This window comes from Drosophila yakuba, chromosome 2R (genome assembly GCF_016746365.2).
Source record: "Drosophila yakuba strain Tai18E2 chromosome 2R, Prin_Dyak_Tai18E2_2.1, whole genome shotgun sequence".
NCBI classification, from domain to species: domain Eukaryota; kingdom Metazoa; phylum Arthropoda; class Insecta; order Diptera; family Drosophilidae; genus Drosophila; species Drosophila yakuba.
In genome coordinates, this window is record NC_052528.2 from 22060072 (window position 1) to 22082412 (window position 22341).

The 22341-nt window shown below is 49.1% G+C and overlaps 9 protein-coding genes across 11 annotated transcripts; 4 read left to right on the plus strand and 5 right to left on the minus strand.

Moving 5' to 3' along the window:
• Positions 1–808: 808 nt before the first annotated feature.
• On the minus strand, positions 809–4635 carry LOC6531841 (ras-related protein RABF2a). The gene is made up of 4 exons (XM_015196086.2): positions 4535–4635; positions 4157–4435; positions 2995–3128; positions 809–1919 (listed from the first exon to the last, which is right to left on the minus strand). Exons 2-4 carry the CDS (start codon positions 4197–4199, stop codon positions 1311–1313), a joined length of 786 nt encoding a protein of 261 aa, XP_015051572.1. The 5' UTR covers positions 4200–4435; positions 4535–4635; the 3' UTR covers positions 809–1310.
• A 136-nt stretch (positions 4636–4771) lies between these two features.
• On the plus strand, positions 4772–9127 carry LOC6531842. Of its 3 annotated transcripts, XM_002092593.3 has the most exons (9): positions 4773–5048; positions 5260–5323; positions 5381–6435; positions 6498–6632; positions 6693–6827; positions 6891–6952; positions 7010–7620; positions 7735–7895; positions 7956–9127. In XM_002092593.3, exons 2-9 carry the CDS (start codon positions 5261–5263, stop codon positions 8551–8553), a joined length of 2820 nt encoding a protein of 939 aa, XP_002092629.1. In that variant the 5' UTR covers positions 4773–5048; position 5260; the 3' UTR covers positions 8554–9127. The 3 variants fall into 3 exon arrangements, with proteins under 3 accessions (XP_039228001.1, XP_002092629.1, XP_039228000.1); XM_039372066.2 differs by lacking the exon at positions 4773–5048 and having other exon boundaries at positions 5195–5323; XM_039372067.2 differs by lacking the exons at positions 7735–7895; positions 7956–9127 and having other exon boundaries at positions 4772–5048; positions 6891–6951; positions 7008–7208.
• Positions 8738–11682, minus strand: LOC6531843 (protein brown). Its single transcript, XM_002092594.4, has 8 exons — positions 11520–11682; positions 11182–11414; positions 10450–11042; positions 10203–10397; positions 10030–10135; positions 9876–9977; positions 9362–9818; positions 8738–9305 (listed from the first exon to the last, which is right to left on the minus strand). Exons 1-8 carry the CDS (start codon positions 11680–11682, stop codon positions 9118–9120), a joined length of 2037 nt encoding a protein of 678 aa, XP_002092630.1. The 3' UTR covers positions 8738–9117.
• A 347-nt stretch (positions 11683–12029) lies between these two features.
• Positions 12030–14186, minus strand: LOC6531844 (sodium channel protein Nach). The gene is made up of 6 exons (XM_002092595.4): positions 13487–14186; positions 13334–13430; positions 13165–13268; positions 13007–13085; positions 12382–12736; positions 12030–12316 (listed from the first exon to the last, which is right to left on the minus strand). Exons 1-6 carry the CDS (start codon positions 14176–14178, stop codon positions 12057–12059), a joined length of 1587 nt encoding a protein of 528 aa, XP_002092631.1. The 5' UTR covers positions 14179–14186; the 3' UTR covers positions 12030–12056.
• Positions 14187–14303: 117 nt separating this feature from the next.
• LOC6531845 (putative gustatory receptor 59e) lies at positions 14304–15614 on the minus strand. The gene is made up of 3 exons (XM_002092596.4): positions 14679–15614; positions 14467–14622; positions 14304–14411 (listed from the first exon to the last, which is right to left on the minus strand). The coding sequence occupies exons 1-3, from the start codon at positions 15612–15614 to the stop codon at positions 14304–14306; spliced, it is 1200 nt and encodes a 399-aa protein (XP_002092632.1).
• A 90-nt stretch (positions 15615–15704) lies between these two features.
• On the plus strand, positions 15705–17192 carry LOC6531846 (putative gustatory receptor 59f). The gene is made up of 4 exons (XM_002092597.3): positions 15705–15806; positions 15858–16767; positions 16819–16971; positions 17022–17192. The coding sequence occupies exons 1-4, from the start codon at positions 15745–15747 to the stop codon at positions 17127–17129; spliced, it is 1233 nt and encodes a 410-aa protein (XP_002092633.1). The 5' UTR covers positions 15705–15744; the 3' UTR covers positions 17130–17192.
• A 78-nt stretch (positions 17193–17270) lies between these two features.
• Positions 17271–18199, plus strand: LOC6531847 (eukaryotic translation elongation factor 1 epsilon-1). The gene is made up of 3 exons (XM_002092598.4): positions 17271–17430; positions 17501–17806; positions 17885–18199. The coding sequence occupies exons 1-3, from the start codon at positions 17350–17352 to the stop codon at positions 18035–18037; spliced, it is 540 nt and encodes a 179-aa protein (XP_002092634.1). The 5' UTR covers positions 17271–17349; the 3' UTR covers positions 18038–18199.
• LOC6531848 (serine-threonine kinase receptor-associated protein) lies at positions 18064–21374 on the minus strand. Its single transcript, XM_002092599.4, has 3 exons — positions 20855–21374; positions 18577–19242; positions 18064–18519 (listed from the first exon to the last, which is right to left on the minus strand). The coding sequence occupies exons 1-3, from the start codon at positions 20973–20975 to the stop codon at positions 18320–18322; spliced, it is 987 nt and encodes a 328-aa protein (XP_002092635.1). The 5' UTR covers positions 20976–21374; the 3' UTR covers positions 18064–18319.
• A 262-nt stretch (positions 21375–21636) lies between these two features.
• LOC6531849 (cytochrome c oxidase subunit 6A, mitochondrial) lies at positions 21637–22317 on the plus strand. Its single transcript, XM_002092600.4, has 2 exons — positions 21637–21796; positions 21938–22317. The coding sequence occupies exons 1-2, from the start codon at positions 21700–21702 to the stop codon at positions 22168–22170; spliced, it is 330 nt and encodes a 109-aa protein (XP_002092636.1). The 5' UTR covers positions 21637–21699; the 3' UTR covers positions 22171–22317.
• Positions 22318–22341: the final 24 nt, after the last annotated feature.

Here is a 22341-nt window from a genome sequence, read left to right on the forward strand (position 1 = left end):
CCGGCTGGCTGATGACACTTGAATGAGTTTCGGTGTCTTTCGTCGCCGGCATCTCACGCTAAATTGCACATATTATTTATACATAAGGACTCAACTGACCATAAGTTATGTATATTAGCTAATCGTTTAGCTTGCTTTCGGTGCTTTATGAACTTGCCAGCCAACTGACGACCACATTTACCCATTCGATTTGGCCTCCCGATGGGCAATCAATTGCCTGCTTCCGGAGTGAGTGGCGCCGTGGAGAATTTCATTATGGATTCAGTTTTTACTTGGGCTGCCCAGTGGCGTATATTGATTTCATTTCAATTAGTCTGTCATACGCAGTCCGGAATTTTATTTTAGAAAAGCCACTCTTTGCTCAATCACTTAATATATTAGATTACATTTTTGTTTGAACAATAATTTCATAATTAAGCGGGATGCTCACTCGATTTGGAAACGCTCTTCTAGGAAATCACATTTAGTCAGAAATCACAGAGAAACATTTCACTAACGAACTTCGCGGGAATTGCTTCCTAAAATCCACAACGCACGTTCATCCAAAGCCCCAAAGTGGCGCACAAGGGTTGATAAAAATACCAGGTCACGCTTCTGGGGGCAAACTTAATGCCAAGGCATTAGGGGCCGGTGGAGCCAATACAATTGTAACCCTTGGCATTGTTATGAGGGCATTAAATTCCAATTACACGTTAAGATGCCGCGTTAATGGCCAAGTTAATGCACTTGCACTGCCATTGGCCCGATGATTCGCCATTGGGGGCGTGGAGCCCCCAAAAGGCGCCCCAAAATGACAAAGCACCCGAAATACATTATTACATTTACATTTATTATAGGCATGCAGTATAAAATGCTTTGTACATGAATTGGTGTTTGTGTTAATGTCTTGTGGGTGAGTGTTTCGTGAGTGCTGCTCCTTGTGTTTGTGAGTTAATCTTAGGATTGGTAAGTCAAATGGGCTTATAGCGAAACAAGTGTATAAAGTCATAATATGCACGCGGCAATTGCTGTATACAGCTGTCATTAAGAACTAAGATTATGATGAAGCGGTTATCCCAGCGCCTTGTCAGTGGATCTAGAGGATCGTGGAGAGGATCTAGCCTAATCAGTGTATTAATACATAGCTTCAAGCCAAGTTCGCTTCTTGCTGTTGCGGCGGCTGCTTTTGGTCTTTGCATTTCTGGAGTTGGATTGCTTGATTGCTTAAACGATGCTGGTTGGCCCTTGAGCCCATATTCGAACTGCAGTCTGGTTCTGTTAAAATCACATTGGTTCTTTCACAGAGATGGATCCTAGGGATCTGATAGATCTTAGTAGCAGCACCAGCTGGGCCGCTCCACCTCGCCGAGGGCTATGTGCTCGATGCTCCACGGCGCCGTCTCCAGCCGCCCCACGCCATTGGTCTTCACGTCCTCGCCCTCCACCGCCAAGCCAATGTCCACGTAGGGCAAACGGAATGCTGCATTGCCGGAGCTCCTGGCCAGGGCGGCCACCGTGTGACTGAAGGCAGTGTTGGTGTTGGTGTAGGCCAGCGAATCAGTCGACTCGAAGGAGCGCAGCGATGGGCTCTTGCCCTCGTCCGCCAGGCGAACCAGTCCCTGGGCAGTGGAGATGAACACTTGCTCGAGTCCCTGATCCGTTTCGGTGGAGGTTTCAAAGTAGCTTGCCCCAATGGAGGTGGCAAACACGAACGCCTCCTCCCGGGAAACCGCTCGCTGCGCCTGCATGTCCATCTTGTTTCCCACAAGCGTCAGTATCATCGGATCCTGAACATTGCGGTGGAGCTCCTGAATCCACGACTTGATCTCCGCGAAGGTCTTGTACTGCGTCAGATCGAAGACCAGAATGGCAGCGTTGGCATTCCTGTAGTACATGGGCGCCACCGCCCGATACCGCTCCTGGCCAGCTGTGTCCCAAATCTACAATGAGAGAAAGTGTCCAGTGGTTAGAGTTCGTACGCCACTTGAATTTAATTGAGTCATTGCCCGCTTATTCTGCAATTGCCCTTTTATTGTCGCGTTTTCCCACAGCAATAACAATCATATTGGTGGTGGGATCCCTGCTTCAGGTCTTTTCAAGGGGCTCCTCTTTATGCGAATCATAAAAATTTTGGGGCAACGACATGTTCATTGGCAAAACTAAATCGAAGCACACAAAAGCTCGCCAAAGAAACAAAGAGCCCCGCAAGCGAAACTAACAAGCGGAATCCGAAAACTATATCCTATTATGTATTCATACTTATTGTGCGCCGGCGACTGCTTCTGCTGGTCAACTGGGGTCAACCGGGGGAAAAGCAAATCTGACCTGTTTCTTTTGACATTCGTGTGCATTTGAGCAAACACTTCTTGCACGAAAAAATATTGCTTTGCTTAAACGCTTTATAATCGGATTTAAGGGCTTGAATATTGAGTACCAATGCTATTTTACTAGAAAGTTTCAAAAGTTCTCTGCTTAAAGCCTATCCAACTAGCCACCCATGAATCTTGTAAGGGCAAAAACAGTTCGACGTTGCAAGTGAACGTATGGCTATTGTAGTGGCCGTTGTTATATGGCTGCGCATAAAATCGGGATCACCGAAGAGTAAATATGGCAGCCAGGGCCAAGTGGGTGGTAACCCTTTGGCAACGGGGGAAGCTGCTGCCGCTCCCGTTTAGCTTATCAATAAACTATAAAAAAAAAGGAGAAACGAGCTCACAAAAAAACGAATAACACAAAGTGCAGCGGACGCACAAATTGCAAACAAAAAAGGACAAATAAAGTGACCAAAACAGTGGGCGGAGGAGTTTGCTGAGGAGGCGGTGGACCAACAGGACCCGCGGCGGAGCCAGTGGCAAAATAAACCCAGATTAGCGTTCCGGCAGCCAAGCCGGCAAATAGGATTAGTGGCTTTGCCTTTGGCTTCGGCTTTTTTACGAGGCAATTCCATTTGCGTTTGCCCCGAAAGAGTTGCGTGCACTGATATACATATTCTGGCTGTGTGGATAGGATACGCACTTGCAATTTAATTTTGACCTCGTCCAGGATGATGTTGCACGTGAAGAAGGACACGGCTATCGTGGGCACCTCGCTCTCCTTCCTGTGCAGCGTGTTCTTTATGTAGCGGATGACCAAACGTGTTTTGCCCACACCTGCAACACAAAAACATAAATAAAGCAATTAATCTGGAAATTACAATACTGTCTCACAGTGTACCCGTGAGCGCTATTTTGCTTCAAACATAATGCCGTGCAGCTTATCAGCTTGAAGTCAGTGAACGCGCAATAGCGCACGCATTAATTGACCACTGATTAATCACGCAAATTGAGCCAAATAAACAAAAAACTGGAGACGCACTAGCCCACAAAAGGTGGTAAACACTGATAAGAAATGGCGTACCAACCACGAGATTCTTTGTTTGCCGCACACTTTTGCGGCCGAGAAAAGCCCCTCTGTGACTGATCGGACAAGGAATATGCCCCTGGGGCTGCAGTGCATGCAGTGAATCATACGACGATAATGGGAAGAACATATATTTCGAGGAAAGTACCGCCTTTTTATCAATGCATCCCTTTGTTTGGCGCATATGCAGCCACTTACTGCAATCGCTGTGCATAGAGCCACCTTAGTTGACCTTGTGGCAAACTTAAACAAATTCATTTCAAATTCAACAGCCGATTACACTGCAAAAAAGGCCAGCTATTATAAAGATGAGGTTGGTTTTGAAAGGTAGACATGAGGTCTCTGCAACCTTGAAATTTTTACATAAATTACAGTATATTTGGGGATCTTTTCATAGAAGATATTCTTTTCACCTGCTACAGATTTAATCTTTGGAGTACTACTGAAGCGTACTACTGAAGTCACCAAATTTGGCCTAAAGGCATTGTGATCTTTGAGCGAAGACCTCGTTTGTGGTGCAATTCATAGGCTGATCCCAACCAGACACTCTGTGTCTTCAGCTCTGCTGCATAAACCTGAATCCAGATTGCAGCTTGCTGCTTGCAGATTCCCAATTGGGGCCAGTGGAGTTCAAGGCTACGGCTTATCGGCTCACCCCGGTTATGAATCTTATCACTGGGCAATTGATGGAATTGCTTGCATTATGCGGATCGTTGAGACTTCTGAATGGAAACCGCCGAATGGCCATTAAAATGGGAAACGGGGCGTGTGTGCTTACCTCGCGAGCCCAGAACAAGCACTTTGCCCTCGATTCCGCGCATCTCGCCGAGACTAGCGGCTTAATCGCATCGCTTTCCTTGGATTTTAGTGACGTTTTCCGTAAAATGGATGGGATGATGTGTTGTTGGCGCAGTGGTTGTTGCTATTGCTGTTGTTGTTGTTGCTAATGGGGCCAGTGGTTGAGAAGCGCGTAATTGGCCCTTTGGCGGCCTGTTGCGAATGGTTTCTTGGGCCCAACTGAATTTATCGCACTCGGTGGGGGTTTTCAAAACGGGCGCTGCGATTAAAAGCGCGCAGTCAGCAGTAAAGATAAAAGATTTAATAAATTCGAAGGCTTGTTGTTATTGTGCGATGTTATGCGCGAACAGCTGCTTACCAGGGCTGACACTAGCTGCGATAGTTACTGTTGCCACATATAGCTTAAGCCACTGGACAATATTATTGCAAATAATAAACTTGCTCTACACATAAATAAATAAATTCGTAAGAAATATACTTATATTTTATTTTGATTGGTTGAACTACAACGAAAATCACGACACTGTTTCCCGCTTGACGGCTGTCATCCGATAGCACAGCTATCGCCCATCACTAATGGCATTTCCCAGACGCGTTAGTACCACCGCCAAAAGCAGGCAGATGTTCATGCAGGCGGCGAATTTTAACAACAGTGTTTAATAGATAAATTAACTAATTAAAGAGTGTTTCAAGGCGAATGTGAGGATGAACTAAGAACTACAAGCTCGCGGGCACAACTGGATATTTGTGAAAGACGTGCAGCGTGCGACTCGGCCGCGTTAAATGCCCGCAAAAGTGGGACTTCTACGCGCGTTTTTCGCTTGGGTGACTTAAGTTTTCCTCACCTGGGAAAAGTGCCACATTTCCAAAAGGTAAATGCACTGCCATCAAGATTGATGCGACTTAGATAAGAAAAGCGGCCGTGGCTTTCCCGTGTTTACTTTCACTTACCTCTTCCCCGCCACTCCCGCTTTTCCTTGGGCTCCACAAACTGGAGCAGCCTGTACAAAATGCCGCGTGCCTAAAATAACTTCGGGCTATAGGAAGCTATAACTACAACAAGAAATCTATTTTTATTCGAAGAATGGCCACTATTGGGAACAAAATAAACAACAGCTACGAATCGGAGCCCTCCACAGGAAGCGGGGTAAGATTAAATGCTATCCTTGCGGATGGGAGCTTGCTGAAATTCCGTATTTTACAGTCTTCGCTCAGTGAAAACAATGAGAGCCACATATCTGACGAGGATCACATGAACTTACCGTATCTGATGAAACCGAAAGCACTGAGCAGCCAGCCCATCAAGGAAACCCCAACGCCACCTAATTCGAAGACAGGCAGCCAGGAATCGCAGTTCCTGGGCTTTGGAGACAGTCCGTATGGCCAGGTGAACAAGCGTCTGTATGGCTCCCAGCTGCAGAACCTCAAGCTGCCGGAGGTGGAGCCCCCTGCCGTCCGTCGTCCCTCGCCGGGCAAGATTGTCTTTCCCCGGTTCTACGACACCCTCATCGAGGAGAACAGCTGCAACGCCGTGGACATGGCCGTATCAGTGGCTGTGACTTCTACAGCCACTACGACAACGGGCAGCCTCTCCTTCGATGGAAAAATTAAGAGTCTGACCGCAAAGCCGGAAAGTCAGGATAAACCTGGACCCTCCAATGCTAATCCACGGCTTTCCAACGTGCTGGAAACCTCGCTGAACACCTCGCAGCAAAAGTTCAACAACGAACGCTCGCCTGATCTCTTTGCCGACAGCGACGAGGACGGTGAAAACGACGAGCAACCGGAAAAGGAGCCGCCCACCAGGCTAGAGGATCTGCCCGAGGTGCTGGAAGAGTCGCAGTGCACCAGCGACGCACGGGCACGCTGCTCGCTGAATGCGCCCACGGAGTCCAGCTTTGTGGATGAGCAGACGATGGACCTTTCGGCCACCCAGCTTAACGCCAACGATCCTCGGTCGCACTTCTTGGAGAACTGCAGGAGAGAAAGGGAACTGTATCGTCGCATTCGTCGCTGCCTCCAGGGAGTTCGTCCGCCGCCCTCGGTGACTGCACCCGATGTGGACGTCATCAAAATGGTGCTAAGCATGAAGTCAAGCGTACTGAACTTTCTCTCCAAGGATAGCCCAGCATCTACGCCCACAATCGAGGACAGTGGCATTAGCGAAACAACCTCTCTGTTTCGACCCTCTCACAGTCTTTCGGAGGCTCAAAACATGGGCTGGCGGGATGTACTTGGAGTGAGACATCATGGACTGAGGTACGTTATTAAAAGCTTTAATTTGTGCCGGCATTATCTGCATTATCCTTGTCCCTCCGTAGCTACAATCTAAACAAGGCTGCCGAACAAAACGAATACCTCAGCATGTCCGTGGTGGACCGCTATGTGGGCGTGGAAACAGCCACGTCCTATGTGAGATCGCCCTCGAGTGCCAAGAAGAGAAACATGCGTATGAAGTGAGTACTGAAGTAGATAACCGTGTGATCAAATAACTAACTGATCCTAACTCCTTACAGAATGTTAACCCAATCGCCTGGCAATCGCCTAAGTCACCTGGCCAAACGACGTGCCATATTTTCCTCTGCGAATCTAGCCACCAACTCACAGAAGCTCAACAGCTCAATTGGACCACAAATTATGCTAGATAAGAAGTGGGTACCTTTTAAGATTAAAAACTCCAAACACAAACTAATTTCTATATTTTTGGCTTACAGAAAAGCGCGAAATAAACGCAAGGCCACGCCCAAACGAAAGACGCCGGGCAGCAAGAAAAAAGGTAAGTGCTTTGATTAGATAAGCAAACGAACTTTTGTTAATGATGCATTTGCACCAGCCCGCAAGACGCCATCATCATCCGCTCGAAAGCGCCTCTACCGCACTGATCTCATCAAGCCAGGACCTTCGAGAGAAACCTCCAAGCGTGCCTTATTCCAAAGTCCGGCCAAAACTCTGCAGCAACAGCAGCTAATGCCTCCCAAACCGCTCTTTAAGCCGGAGATTGCGAATCGCGTAGAGCGCTCAAAACGGGCTCTCTTTTCTCCGGATCACCAGGGCAGCAGTAATCAGCTTGAGTCGCTCCTGAAACGGAAAAGAAACGCCTGCGATGACGAGGATTCAGCTGATTTGGCTAGTCAGAGCAGCAAGCTCTTCCGGGCCGAGAGCAGTGGACCCAGTGGGTTGACTCCTCGCGCTCTGAAGATCAAGAGTCAGAGTTTCTGCATTGGGGCTGGTTCCTCCACTGCGGGTGTTCAGCTAAAGTTGGCGCAGCAACCCGCTGCTACCACTGGCCCGACGCGGCTCAGTCTTGGTATGAGCGGCAGCAGTAGCAACCTGGTTAACCCATCCTCTTTTGCAAGCGGTACGCCACTGGCGAGTAAGCTGCACCGAGCGCACTCGGAGATGAGCGCCACGCCGAATAGCAGCATGACTGATAACCAGCGAAAGGTGAGCCCCTATTTATGTATATTTAAAATGAAATTCTTCAAAAGGTATATCTTAAATATGCCCTGGTATATGGCTTGCTATAATCGTCATAACTTATCTCTTTTATTGTCACAGAAACTGCTTTGGGCTGTGTCGCAGGCACTGCAGGAGAAGAAAATTACACCGAAGCATGAGCAATTCCGACAGCATGCGGCGGATCTTACTCGCATTGTGAAGCGCATCTTCCAGGAATTCTACCTGGGACATTCATCCAGCAATAGCGAAACCCTGCTAAGGTGAGTAGGGGGTTGATATTATACTGCTATAAGCATTATTGGAACTTCCACTCTTCGCAGGCTGGCCAAGAAGTTTGCCTTTAGCGTGATTGCGGGGAAGAATGCGGATGACGTTTACCTGCAGGCGCGAAGCCAGGAATGCGAGGCCAAGCGGTTGTCGAGCACCCGCCTCTCAGGCTACATCGGTCCGGAGGAGTTTGCCCAGCGTAAACTGCTCCTATCGCAAACATCGGTCGGAGGATCAGCAGCAGGTTCAGTGCGATCGCTGCACAACATCTTTGGCAGCGAGAACTCCATCGATTCCTTCGGTCTGAGTCAAATGAGCCTGCCTACAAATACGGACACGCAATCGAGTATAGTGGATCGCATCTCCGAGGATCTTTTCTGCAAGGAACGACAGCCCATCCGTCCCAATCCTTCGCTGCAGAACAGCTCATCGAAGAGCAACCTAGGCGGACTGGCGCTGCGCGAGAACATGGACTGCGAGTCTCGCAGGTCGGCGCAAAAGAACTTCACCGGCAAGGACCAGCAGAACATCAGTCCCTACTTTGGCGGCGGAGGAAGTAACAGCTCGGCGCGAAAGTTCCAAATGCCACCCGTAGGCAACAGCAACAATTCTGGAGGCAAGGCCAAGAGACAGATTTCCTTTGACTGCTAGAAAAGTAGGGTTCAAAGAATTATTGTTGAAAAGGTAATGCTTACATTGGCAAAGAACAGGAGTCGGTGATGGAGCAGCCAGACGTATCCATACGTTTTAGCCATTTTAAGCAGAAATATTACTTCGTTTTTGTTTCCATTATTTTTTGGTTGTTTTAGCTTAATTTATTCAACTGTCAGGTCTCTTGAAAAACAAACACTTTATATTTAATGACAGACAACCGTATAATTAGGTATAAGTAAAATAATCTGATATAGATCTTATAGATCGCCTCTTAGACTCGCAAGACTCCCAGACTTTTCCTTGAGCTCAAATTTAGTTAAAATTCAAGTTAAATTTTTTTTAGTAACGGCATATATGATCTATATGGGATTTATTTTATGCGACTCAAGTTTGATGAATGCAATATTTTCCACTGAAGTTTAGATGTATTAAGAACAGTTTGTGCTTAAAAATTACAAATTTTACTTAACTAACTGCACGTGTACTCAATGCAACTGAAATTAAGCTGAAACAAGTTCTGTAACAGTGTAAACTGAAATTAGTATAATAAAAGCGCCGCACTCAATAGTAACCACTGCGATGAATGTATCGCCTCACCAACCCAAAGGACACGATGTGGAATATAACCGCCACCACAATCAGACTGAAGCAATCCAGCCAGTAGGTGTAGTCGGCGGTGCGATAAGATCCCTGCTGAAGGACCTCTACTCCGGTCTTGACGCACGGGTGATCCTCGTTGACGGGGCAGTCTGGAAATGACATTTGATAACTATGCGTCCTGGTTATGTACTGAGTTTCAGCCCACCGATATTATCAATGTCGATCCAGAACTTGTACATCAGTGCCTCGTTGGAGTAGAAGAATAACGAAAGATACTTCAAGCCAGGCACTGTGTCCACGTTCATGTAGGTGCCTCCGAAAATCAGGAAGATCAGATCGAAGGGCGCCGCGCACTCGGATGCCATCTTATCCGACTCGAAGAGGCTGGAGAGGAATACCCCGTAGCCGACAGCTGCCACCGCGGACAAGCTCATCAGAAAGCCCATGCTGAGGTACAGCAGGAAGCCACGCGTGTAATATATGGAGGCGTATATCACCGACAGGAAGACGTATCCTTTGAAGAAGGCCACGGGCACGAAGGAGAGAACCAGGGCCACGTAGTAGGCGGACAAGCTGTAGGTGCCCTCGCCCACCTCCCTTCGGATGATGGGCAGGGCGGCGGGAAATATATAGGTCACGCCATAGCTGAACGTGAAGATCATCTAGAGAAGTTATGCTGCATTAGTTACCAATGAGAGAGAAAGGAGAGAGACACCCACCTCGTTGCTGAGCATGAAGATGGATCCACCTACGTCCTGCACTGTCCGCTGGGTGAGTCCTCCGATCCCGGAGTACATGAGGGATAGTGTTACAGCGGTGATCTGCAGTTGGAGATTAGAAAATATTACTTTGGCATAGCGGGTAAGCACTTACCATGAAGAAGCCAAAGGCGATGAGACCACTCTTGATATTCCGCACATCCTCGGTCATGAAGCGCACCATCAGGAGGTACACCTGATACACCCAGCGGATTTTCTTGCTGAAATATAAGACATGTTTTGGAGTGTCAGAAAGATATTCCCCACTTGAATCCAGCTAGAAGTTACAAGTTCTGCACGTGCTTCAGGTAATCCCCACTATAACTGCGAGCTAGCAGCCAGCTCCCGCTGTAGAGTCCATCTGTCTCGTGCTCGTACTTCGCCCGGACCACAGCGCCGGCATTTTCCTTGCCATCCTTGTCCGCCAGGGTCTTCAGGTAGAAGTCCGCGGGATTGCAGTTCAGCGGGAGTTCGTAGCCCAGGCTAAGATGTTCAGGATATAGCAAGGAATCTCGGAAAAAACGAGCCCACTCACTCTGTGAAGAACTTGGCCGCCTGCTCGGTGCGTCCCTGGTAGACAATCCTGCCCCCATCCATCAGGATGATGTGGGTGAAGAGCTCGAAGATGTCCGACGTCGGCTGATGGATGGAGCAGATGGCCGCCTTCTTGTGGGTTCCATTCGGACTGTTGCTCAGGACTCCCAGAGCCGGGAGATCCCGCATCGCCTGCAGCAGACTCTCGTGCGATTCGGCCACCACCTCCATCTCGATGGACTTGCTGCCACTGCCACTGGCACTGCTCTCGCCACTCGGGGTCTCGAACGAGTCCTCGCCGTAGACCTGGTTCAAGGAGTGCTTCGCAATCCGCCTCCTTGTGCACAAGTGCCTCAATGTTTTGATCACCGAGTAGGCGCTGAAGCTGTCCAATCCCGTGGTGGGCTCATCGCAGAACAGGAATATGGGATCGGTGATCAGCTCCTCGGCCAAACTGAGTCGCTTTCGTTCTCCGCCCGACAGCTGCTGGATGCGGGTGTGGGCGGAGTCCCGCAGGCCCACTGCCAGGAGCAGGTCCGCCACTCTCTGGCGCTTCTCCGCCTTCGTGGTCCGCCGGTGCATCTTGAAATGGGACTGGGAAGGACGTGTGAGGGTATGGAAAGTCATTTAGTAAACTAAACTAAAAGATTATTTAATAAATGATGTAGCAACATTTATTTATAAATTAAAAGGTTCTTTTAGTAAGGATCATTAAGGATATGGAAGGACCCACCATAAAGTATAGATGCTCGTAGGCCGTAAACGTCTTCACGTTGATCTCGAACTGCGGCAGAAAGCTGGAGATGCGCGTCATCTGATGCCGCTCCATGGCCATGCCGTTCAAAACCACATCCCCGGTCAGGTTACCACGCAGCCGTTGCGAAATCGCCGCCAGCAACGTGGTCTTACCCGCTCCGGATCCGCCCAGTATGGCGATGAGATCGCCGGTCTTCATGTGCCCGCTGGCTGCAAACCAAATCGAACCGGGCCAGACCGCAAATCAGTCCCATTCCCATAGACATATTCACATTCACATCCACATCCATATCCACATCCGGAGCATTGACTCACCGTCTTGGAGGATCCGCAGCTCCCGCTTCTTGCGGCACTCGTTCCAGAAGCTGTAGTTGCTCTGCTCCTGGGCGGGCACATAGTAGTTCAGCTGCTTCCACTCGAGGCACAGCGATGGACCGCCCTGTCCCTGACCCGACGACGAGCCGCCGGATTCATGCATGGTTCAAGCTAGGTTCGACGGGTTCAGTCACCTCTCCGACGAACTCTTATAATTCTGACTACTCGATGTACCGCCTTATCGCCTCCGGAGCAGGCTTATCTTATCTGAGGGTCCGCCGCTTACAATGTATTTGCATATCTGCTTGGGATCTTTGGGAGGAAACCTTAAATCTGTCTGGGCAAACGAAATCGCGGTCAGACGCAGTCGACTGTTCGCGTGAAAGACTGAGCGGCAACTGGGCATCGCCGATGCCGGCGACATGGTTTTCTACCCCCAACGGATCCATCAGCCACCGCCATCCCCGCTCCAGCCCATCCCAGCCCAGTAACATTAAACTTTTGACCGCATTTGGTTTGCCAGCTAATTGTCGCTTATCAATTCACGTAGTCAAACGGCGGAAGTTCAGCGGTGTCGGCCAAAGAGAGGCGCTCGTTGAAGTCATGCAGTCGGGCATGGTGGTGGTTGGCCTCCGGTTTGTGGTCGTCTCTTCGCCAGCAGCGCCGCAGTCGACCAAACACCATGCGGAGCACCGTGAAGACGTCGATTAGCAAGTTTTGGACGAGCACATGGACCATCTCCACCAGTCCCATCACACTGACGCCCACGAAGAGGGCCAGTACACCTCCAAAGGATACTGTACAACATATACGAGATACATTTATATGACAGCTTATAAATAAAAGTTCGAAAGGCACTTACCCACTAAGTCCTCGAAACTGTAGACCACATCCCGTCGCATGCGCACCTTCGGAGGAATCAGATCCCAGCGGAAGCTGGAGGTGGCAGTCTCGCTGCTGGCCACCTCCTCGTTGTTCTTGACGCCCCAGGAGCTCTTCTTGACCGTCTGCATAGTGTACTCGATCTCGGTGCAGGTGGAGGGGCACTTGCAGATGTGCAGCGCCCAGATGGGCCACTTGAAGTCCAGCAGGCACTCGAATCCGGCGGGATTGCAACTGGGTCCATCCACGTACGGGTAGAAGAAGGGCACGCAGTTGCACATCTCGAGAGCCATCACCGCGCGGCATCTGGCCAGGCACAGGGACTTGCTGTAGATCTACATAGTCAAACGGAAGTATATAAATAAATGGCTATGAAGTGAATTTGATAGGTGTGATGTAGTGATGCACGTGCTTAGATAATAGCACATTCCTTTGGCGAATCCAAGTCAGGATTCCCTGCATCCCCTGCTATGAAATACGAGTTCCTTGCACTGATATGGCTTATCAGGTGCTGTTTCATTTGACTTGGGAAATTTGTTTATTTGCCGAACCGAAACGCAGGGCATCCACCAGATAAGCTGTGTATATGGGCATATATGATGTACCTTCAGGTTGGATGTCTCCTCGTTGTTGAACACACACTTGCGCTGGGCGACGCTCAGTTGGCGTAAGTTCTTTGATGCTCTGGAGATGGGGAAGCATATAAATCAATCTCTCTGTCTGGATGATGGTGTAATGTAATCCGGCGGTCTGGTCTACTTACACCGTTTCCAGCACCTTGAACGAGGCGGTTATCTCGTCGGATTTGTGGAGGGCCACAATGTTCGCCTCTGTGGCCGAAACCTCAAATGGCGAATGGACGTCCAGCTGAAAGGTTGATTTCATAATTCAATAGCGACTCTACTCAATGGAGGCCACTGTGCATCACCCACCACTCCCGTGCTTTCATACAAATCCATCCGGATGTAGCATTGCTGTTTTCCATACTGGCAGGACAGGGGCTGTGGCATCAACTCATAGGCAACTGGTCTGAAACGGAGGATGACAGGATTACCTAGAAGTAAACCCATTCCCTAAGCACTCACTGGCCACTCAGCACCGTGGACATGGGAGAGTTGATGGCGTAGCAGGCTCCACGCTCCGTCATCACCCTCTGGACATGGACCTGGAAGCCGGAGTCGAAGCTGCTGATGACCTGCTCGAAGGGTCTGTCCACCCGCTGGATCATCTCGTACAGGTCGATCTGGTCGAAGCGCTCGTCCTCCGCGAACTTGGCTAACTCGGCGTAGTTGCCCGCGGTGGCGTTCACCACGGCATACAGGAAGTCCATGAAGTAGAAGTAGTCCTCGTCGATGATGGACACATTCCACACCTCCTGAATGTACTCATTGGCCTTGAATGAATCGATGTGGTCATAGTAGCACAGAGTGACTGCTGGCAGCGATCCGTTCCAGCCGCGATAGTCTCGGTCCACGGAGATCACGGTGGGTGAGCTGAAGTAGCGCTCCAACTGGAGGCGACTGAGCACCAGGGCGGCGATCACACTGCTTATGACCACCGCCAGCCAAAAGAGCCTCTCCAGCACATGGATACTCCGGCTGACGCACAAGCTCAGCGCTAGGAGACCTGTTTCGGCTCCTGCCTGGCCCACGACATCCCTCAACCGGTCGAAGTACCTGGCGCAACCAGTCAAGACCAACCTGAGGAGCGCCAAGAGTCCTCGAAGGATCCTGGCAGTGACTCCTCTGATCCAAAGCCACAGTCGTTCGTTCGACATTTCTTTACCCAATGAAAATCGCAGGTAGTTGTCCACTGCTTTTATTCAGATGCCTTATATGTTAGACCTCCATTAGTGCTATATTTCTTTGTTTGATTGTGAAGCGATTTTAAGGACAAAGGACCTCAAACGTAAACCCAATTGGATCTGTTGAGGGCGACACCCATTAGCGATTTATTGCCCAGGCCGATTTGTATGAGGAAAATGACAATGGCCATCAGAACGCCGATAAACTGTCGATGGACAAAGGCTACAAACGGGTTAATTGGACGACTGCCACCCACTTACCCCGCCCAAAGAGCGAGTGTCCAGCGTGACGATTCCACAGGCTTCCAGGGGTTGGTCAATACTCCTCTGGAGCTGCAGCAAAAATCGATTAATGGTCCTTTCCAGACGGGCGCTACACACCTCCAACTCGTTCAACACCTGGCAGAGGTTACACTTCTGGGGTGTGGAGTGTTAAAAATCCGGTTGGATTATATTTAGATATTGATGATTACCTGTTCCAGGATCTGCTCGTTGACCGCCAGGATGAACCAGATACGTCCGCCATGCATGGTCAGCCAGAGCAGGCGATATACCAGCAACACGGTCTCCTCCCAGAGAGGAGTCTCAAAGAAGTTGAAGATCAAGTAAAACTCTACACAAATGCTGATCAGGGAATTGATTAGGTTTAGCACCAGAAAAGGTCCAAATCTCGATAGATACTTGTTGTGGACAAGCTCAATAAGATTGCAGGCGGATCTCATCTCTTCAATCATCAATGCGGATCCTCCACCCACGTCTACTAGAGCTGCAAAAGCGGACTCGTATCGGGCATCCAACTTGGTCGTACCCTGCGGTGGTCTCTGCTGCAACTTTAGCTCCTTTAGACACATCCGCATCTGGTCCAGCACCAGCCAGAGGAAGTGGACGGGAAGGGCGTATTGGAGTACGCCCAGACTCATCATTATGGCAGGCAGGTTGTAGACACTATTGCTGCTCCAAGTGGTCGAGAAGTCAAATTTATAGTTCACCACGTCCACCAGAACACACAAGCCATGAAAGATTGCAGTGGTCACCATTAGATGTAGAGTCCTCTGACCTTGTCGCTTATAGACCAGACGCTTAGCTTTTCCCTTGAGTCCTGAGATTATGCAATCAATTTGGAACTCCACCCCATGAGCAAGAGGACGATTCAATATGGCGTAGTAAACCAGAATGGCAATGGTTGTCATGTTTCCCGGGAACTCCATCAAGTAGAGGAGTTTTTCAATCGTGGGTATCTCCGTTGTAAACTCTAGGCACTTGACAATGCTGCCAATCCAGATGTACAGAAGCAGGAACAGGCTCCAAAGGGAGTGGATCCAGCGGAGAACGCCCCTTTTCCCACTTGGATACACGCCAAAGAACCGATTGATGGTCAGCAGGAGATTCTCCCAGTACGAAGTGTCCATCCCGAGCCCGCTTTAATTAATGATTAAAAGTGGTAAAAGACGCATACTTCTAATTGATGTGATTGATGATTAGACTGGAGCAACTGACAGGCCTAAATGATTTCAGGAACTTAAATCCTAAGTAGTCAACATGCGGAGCTCAGAGAAACCACCAACGCCAGGCGCTAAACTTAGGGTTTTTCCAAGAGAAGGGTGAGTAGACAGTATCTAAAGGTAGATAAATCTATAGTTCCTGGTTTGCAGACCACCTTCCTCCAATCCACAATATGCAGAAAGATACAAAGAGCTACATAGGGCTGTATTCTGGTTACTACTCATCGCCGTTCTGGCAAATACAGCTCCCATAACCATTCTACCGGGCTGCCCATACAGAATCTACCGGTTGGTCCATTTGAGTTGGATGATTCTGTGGTATGGATCGTTCGTCTTGGGCTCCTACTTTGAATTCGTGCTCATCACCACACAGAGGTTATCCTTGGACCGCTACCTAAGTGCCACTGAGTCTGCCATCTATGTGGTTCACATATTTTCCATAATGCTCCTCACTTGGCAGTGTGGAAACTGGGCTCCTAAGGTGATGAGGAATATCGTAAGATCCGATATAGATAGAGCTTACACCATAGACTCCAACAGGACCAAGAGATTCATTAGGCTGCATATGTTTTTGGTGGGGATTTTCACCTGTCTAGCGATTTTCTTTAATATCTGGACCCAGAAATGCCTTGTATACAGATCGATCTTGAGCATCAACAGCTATGTGATGCCCAATATCATAAGCAGCATATCCTTTATCCAGTACTACCTCCTCCTCCAAGGGATCGCATGGCGTCAAAGGAAGCTAACTGAAAGCCTGGAGCGGGAGCTGTTTCATTTGCAAAGCCCTCGAATATCGGAGGTCCAAAAAATCCGGAAGCATCATGCAGATCTGATTGATTTCACCAAAGTGGTAAACCGCACGTTTCAGTACTCCATCTTACTGCTCTTTGTGGGATGTTTCCTGAACTTTAACCTCGTCCTGTTCCTCGTCTATCAGGGCATCGAGAATCCATCGATGGCCGACTTGGCCAAGTGGTTAAGTATGCTACTCTGGCTGGCCATGCACGTGGGGAAGGTATGCTGCATCCTGTACTTCAATCAGACTATTCAGGATGAGGTGGGATAACCCAAAATAAATTCAGACCATTGCTGATATGTATATCTTTAGCATTTCAGGTGCTTGACTGTTTTGAATAGAGTGTCGTGTACCAGAAATGATCTTCAGGATGCCATTACCCATTACATTATCCAAATGAGAACGAATGTGCGGCAGCATTTGGTATGTGGAGTCATAAATCTAGACCTCAAATTTTTAACTTCTGTAAGTGTGCTCTACAGTTTTATTGCAAATAATTTAATTGCCATATTTAGTTGCTGGTGGCCTCTGCAGACTTCTTCATCTTCCTGCTGCAATATGATGTCACCTATGAGGCCTTGTCCAAGTCGGTTCAGGGGAATATCACTAGAAATCAGTCCTAATATCTAAATATAAAACAATGTACTTTAAGCGAACAGAATCGCGTAATATACAAAAGTATTTTACTTAAGTTTCTTTTAAAATTGGCGCCTCTGTCGCCGATAATCGATAGCATATACTTATCGATATTTGCCAGGCGATTGGTGCAACTCTGCCAATCTGAAGTATTATCGTATCTTGCAATTTTGCACGCCAAATATAATAACTTCAATTTCGCTGACCATGTGCGACGTTGCAACAGTGCAGAAGATAGCCAATTGCCTGGGCGTCAATCCCGGCAAGGTGCATCTCAACGAGGAGCAGGTATACCCAACGCTGACCCTGAAAATCGAAAGATTCTCACCGCCCCACCAATTTATTTTCTGTTGTGAAGGTCGTAACGCGCACAAGTGGCCAAAAGAAGAGCGTGGCCGGATTCGCCACGATCCTGGAGAGCCTGGCCAGCGAATCCAAGTCGGAGACCGCCCAGAACAGCAAGGCGTCGCGGGAAGTGGAGGCCCAGGTGTACCAGTGGATCGAGTTCTCCGTGCTCTACGTGGCGCCCGGTTCCAAGGACAAATACGTATCCAAGCAGCTTCTCGCGGACTTCAACAAACTGTTCGCCAGCAAATCCTACCTGGTGGGCCACTTTATCACGTTGGCCGACCTGGCCGTCTACTATGCCATCTACGATCTTGTGGTAAGTATAGGATTAAATCCCTAGCTCTAGTTCCTATACCATTTAGGAATGTTCTGAAATCTATTTGAACCCTTTCAGAAATCCCTCTCGCCAGTGGACAAGGAGGCCTATTTGAATCTCTCCCGCTGGTTCGATCACCTCCAGAATCGCGCGGATGTGCACCAGGGCGAACCACTGCTGAACTTCACCACCATCTACCTGCACGGCTGGGCCACAGGCACCCACATCTAAGCCACGGGAGGAACCTTTGCATCCACTTACATCCAGTCACAAATGCGACACTTAAGTTATTTATTTCTATTGCATTTCACAATGTAGTTTTGTGTGTGATTATCATTTAATGCCAATAAGAGAGTTCAGCGTTGGAATATGAAGAATCGTTATTGTAGCCCACACTACGAGTTGTTCTTGTTCTGATAATCGGATCTCAGCCGTAGCTCCAAATCACGTGCCCTTCCGTTGCGTCGCCGGTGCAGCGTGGGCTGTGTAGCAGCGACTCCTGCTGCGCCAACATCAGTTCGCCTGCACCTCGCGCGGCGAGCTGATGGAATTGCCCAGGTCCGTGGGCTCCGTGCACTTCCACAAGCCGTAGGTCTTGCCCACGGTGGTCTGCCACAGCCGGAGTGTGCCGTCCTCGGAGCCGCTGGCATAGAGCTCGCCATCCGGGCTGAACTTCACGCTGTGCACGGGTCCGAAATGGCCCTTGAAAGATTCTGTAGGCGAAAAGTGTTTTAGGATTAAAGAATATTCACGGAGGTACTGGCTCTTACCAATTTCGTTTCCGGTGATGTAATCGAATTTGTACATCTTAAAGTCCTCGCCGCCACAAACAAATACATGTTTATCCGGATGCAAACTGGCCGACGCCACGTTCGTCGGCACTTTCACCTCCTTCAGCTTCTTCAGCGTGTCGATCTCCCAGAAGCTAATCGAGGAGCCGTGCGATATGGTCAGGATGTGATTGTCGCTGGAGATCTCCAGGCTGTTCGGATTGCTGTTGAACTGCAGGCGCTGCACCTCGATGCCCGTCATGCGGTCCCAGAGGCGCACCGTCTTGTCCTCGGCCGCCGAGATGATGCACTTGTCGCCGCGGCAGAAGAGCGCCCGCTTGATGGACCCCGTGTGTCCGGCGTACTCCTCCGGCTGTGCCTCGGGCTGCTCCAGGTTAAAGACCCGCACCAGCTTCTCGTTGCTACCAGTCACTATGTTCTCGGAATCCCTGTCGAAGGCCACGCTCTTCACGATGTGCTTGTGCTGGAAGCTGTGTATCTCGGCCCCGCTCACCGCATTCCACACCTTGCCGGTGAAGTCGGCCGCTCCGGAGGCGGCCAAAGTGGCGTTTCGGTTGAGGGTGGCATTCCACACGGCGCCCTTGTGTCCCTCGAAGGTGCCCACCCAGTCGCCGGTGTCGCCGTGCCGCAGCATCGGGCTGCCATCTGCAAGATTCACAATTCACGATTCTCGGTCAGTTGCATTCGCTTTCGCCCGCCGGCGAGCGTGCGTGCATAAATTAGCGGACGCGGACGGAAGCCACCTTGACTCAATGCCTGCCGCCAAGGCCAACGACCTGGCTGCCTGCCGCTCGCAATCATGCAAGCGAGCTCCCAAGTTCACGTCACTGGCACTGACACTGCACTGCTCCGCTCGGCGGGATTGGGATCGGGATGCAGGGTGCTGCAGTGCAGGGACGCGGCTTGTTAGTTCGATCGAAGCTACATTTCATTTCGCAGTATGAATGGTTATCAATGCATTCTATTTGTGTGATCGACGATCCCCTAACTCTCGCCATTTGAAGGACTTCTACTAGTGTTTGCCAGCTTTGTTTAGAAACTCTAAGCGACTAGTTCTAGTTGAACTTTGCAGAGAAAGGTTTACTGTTTATCTCGCTGATGGAAACAAACGCATTTAACAAAAATAAAGTGCATTATGTAATTCCCCATTCTAATTTATACAATTACTGTGGCCTTAAACTTGAAATGATTCATCAGAGTGAATACCGCATGAATTAACCGCACATTAAATACTGTATTCGAATAATTTGCGAATACATTTCAGCGGATCTCCTGCTCTATAGCGCTACAGGAAAGTGTATCCACTGGCCAGAATCTTCCAGGCGAATCTTTCCGCTCCCGACAGCCAAACGGCAGCTGCATATACGCAGCATATAAATATAGAAGTTCCAAGGAGTTTCCTGAATACATTTACCGAGCGAACCGAAAGCACACAACGAGCAGTTTCGAAAAGTTGCTAAACAAGGGAAGCGAGTACGTTAAAAGGCGATAACGAAGTCAACTTGAACTTGCAGTGGGAACAAGCGCTCTTTCCGCATAAAAGCAGCATTTTGCGAAAGCCACGAATGCAAAGTGCTTGTAAAATAAAAAAAAAAAAAAAACAAAAACAAGCAATAGCTAACAAATTGCAACTGCAATGGCAATTGCAATCGCATCGACTGGCTGACACCTCAAGGCAAAGAACACGAATGTAGCATGCGAATTGTAGCATGCGAGTGGCGGCAAAAGGGTTTTCGCACTCTCAGAAAACAGGTTTCGCTCGCGATAAGTGACTTTGCATTTGGGTCAAGGTTTCCCACAGGCTAGACATGATGCTACATCGTGTTTACATATGATTCGCCAATCTGATGCAGCACCCTTTCTACGAACGCAATAATCCATCAAAGAACATGGACAACATAACTTGTTTTTCGGCATAACGATTACGCTGGCCTTCTGTATCAAGCATTATTTGCCTTTCCTACAAAACTCTATTAAACATTGAACTAATCAGCAATAGTACGCCTTGTTTTTTATCAGGAAACAGTAAACTATTGCTACTAGTTCTACACTAGGTCTATTCATGTCCTGTGGAATCAGCAGCAGGAAACGTTTGCATTTTAAGAAAAGGTCCTAGGTTATGCTAGTGACGCATTTGCACTTCTAACCCAATTGGATAGATATGACAACCACTGTGCGACGACGGAAAGTGGTCTATATATAGCGCGCAAGGACGGCAAATCGCATGCGACTTGCTGGCCAATCCCACGGACTTTACCTTTGCAGGCCGAGATGAGAAAGTAGCCGGCGTCGCAGATGTCGCTGAAGTCCAGGTGGACCACGGGTCGCGTGTGGCCACTGCAGGTCAGCGGGATTTGTCGCAAGTTGTTGGCAGCCATGCTGGTGGTGGTAGTGCTGGTGGGGTGACTGTGTGGGTGTGTGGTCCGTAATACTTGTGGGTTTCTTTGAGTGTAGCGACCGTTATGTCTGCCGAGCGCCTGGCGAACTGTGCACTTAAAAAATAGCTGGCGTTTTTAAGGGCTACTTTGTACTTGGATTGCTGCCTTCTCCTGGTTAATTGCTCTTCACTGCCCGTACGATAATGATTTTCCCGTTCGTTGCTTAAGTTCGAGGTGCTGCTGTGGCCGTGTGTTTTGCGGGCTTGCAGCGGTGTGCAGTGTATTTACAATCTGATGCGTTCAATTTTATAAACAAGAGGGGAAAATAATTAAGCGACACGTTGTTGTTGTGGATGGACGATTGGTAGCCGACTCCAGCCTCGATAGCCCGTACACACAGTAGCTATCGCCGGCGGTGGGCGCGTGAGACGATAACTTCTCGCGGTGGCCGATTAGCTAGAGCTGTGTCACGGCAGGAGAGGAATGCCAGGTATAACTAAAAATTACGGAGTTCTCATTTGGTATTTAATTGCTTTATTTCCTGTTATTTTTTTTTTTGTATATTTCACCAATTAACTGCACAATAATACATACTTAAGAAATCACTGCCGTGCACTATCGATGTCCAACAGCGAACAAGTCACGACATTTCTTGCACATAGCCCATCCCTATTTAGTTGTCAAAACAGCAAATTTTCATTCGGGCCAGGAATCGACTGAAAATATGTCCGCTATTCTAAACCACGCAATTCGCCGCCAATTCGGCGCTACTGCCGCCCGGAATATGTCCGGCACCGCCGCCGTGGCCGGCGAGCACTCCGGTAAGTGTCCGTTCAGGGACCCAATGGCCAAATTCGTCTCCTTTTGTAAGGTTAAGGTTATGTAATTTGGTTGTTGGGCAAGATCGATTGGCGAAGGAGTCCATCTTATAACACACTTTCCCTGCTCATCTTATTCTCCAGGTGGCTACAAGGTGTGGAAGCGCCTGTCCTTCTTCGTTGCCGTGCCCGCCGTGGGACTGTGCATGCTGAACGCCTACCTGAAGCACCAGGAGGAGCACGACAAGCCTCGCCAGGAATTCGTCAAGTACGATTACCTGCGTCGCCGTGAGAAGCGCTTCCCATGGGGTGAAGGCAACAAGAGCCTGTTCCACAACCCCCACGTGAACCCCCTGCCCGACGGCTACGAGCACTAGGTGGCCACCGCCTCCGGTCCCCGGGGATGTATTCGTTGTTTGGTAGTGATAAACGTTAATGTAAACTGAACTTTAGGCGGAAATACACAGAAAACACATTTACCCAAACACCAGTTGGCGCTTCAATAAAGATCAAATAAGAGCGAGGACATCCGTTAAAGAATCAGATAT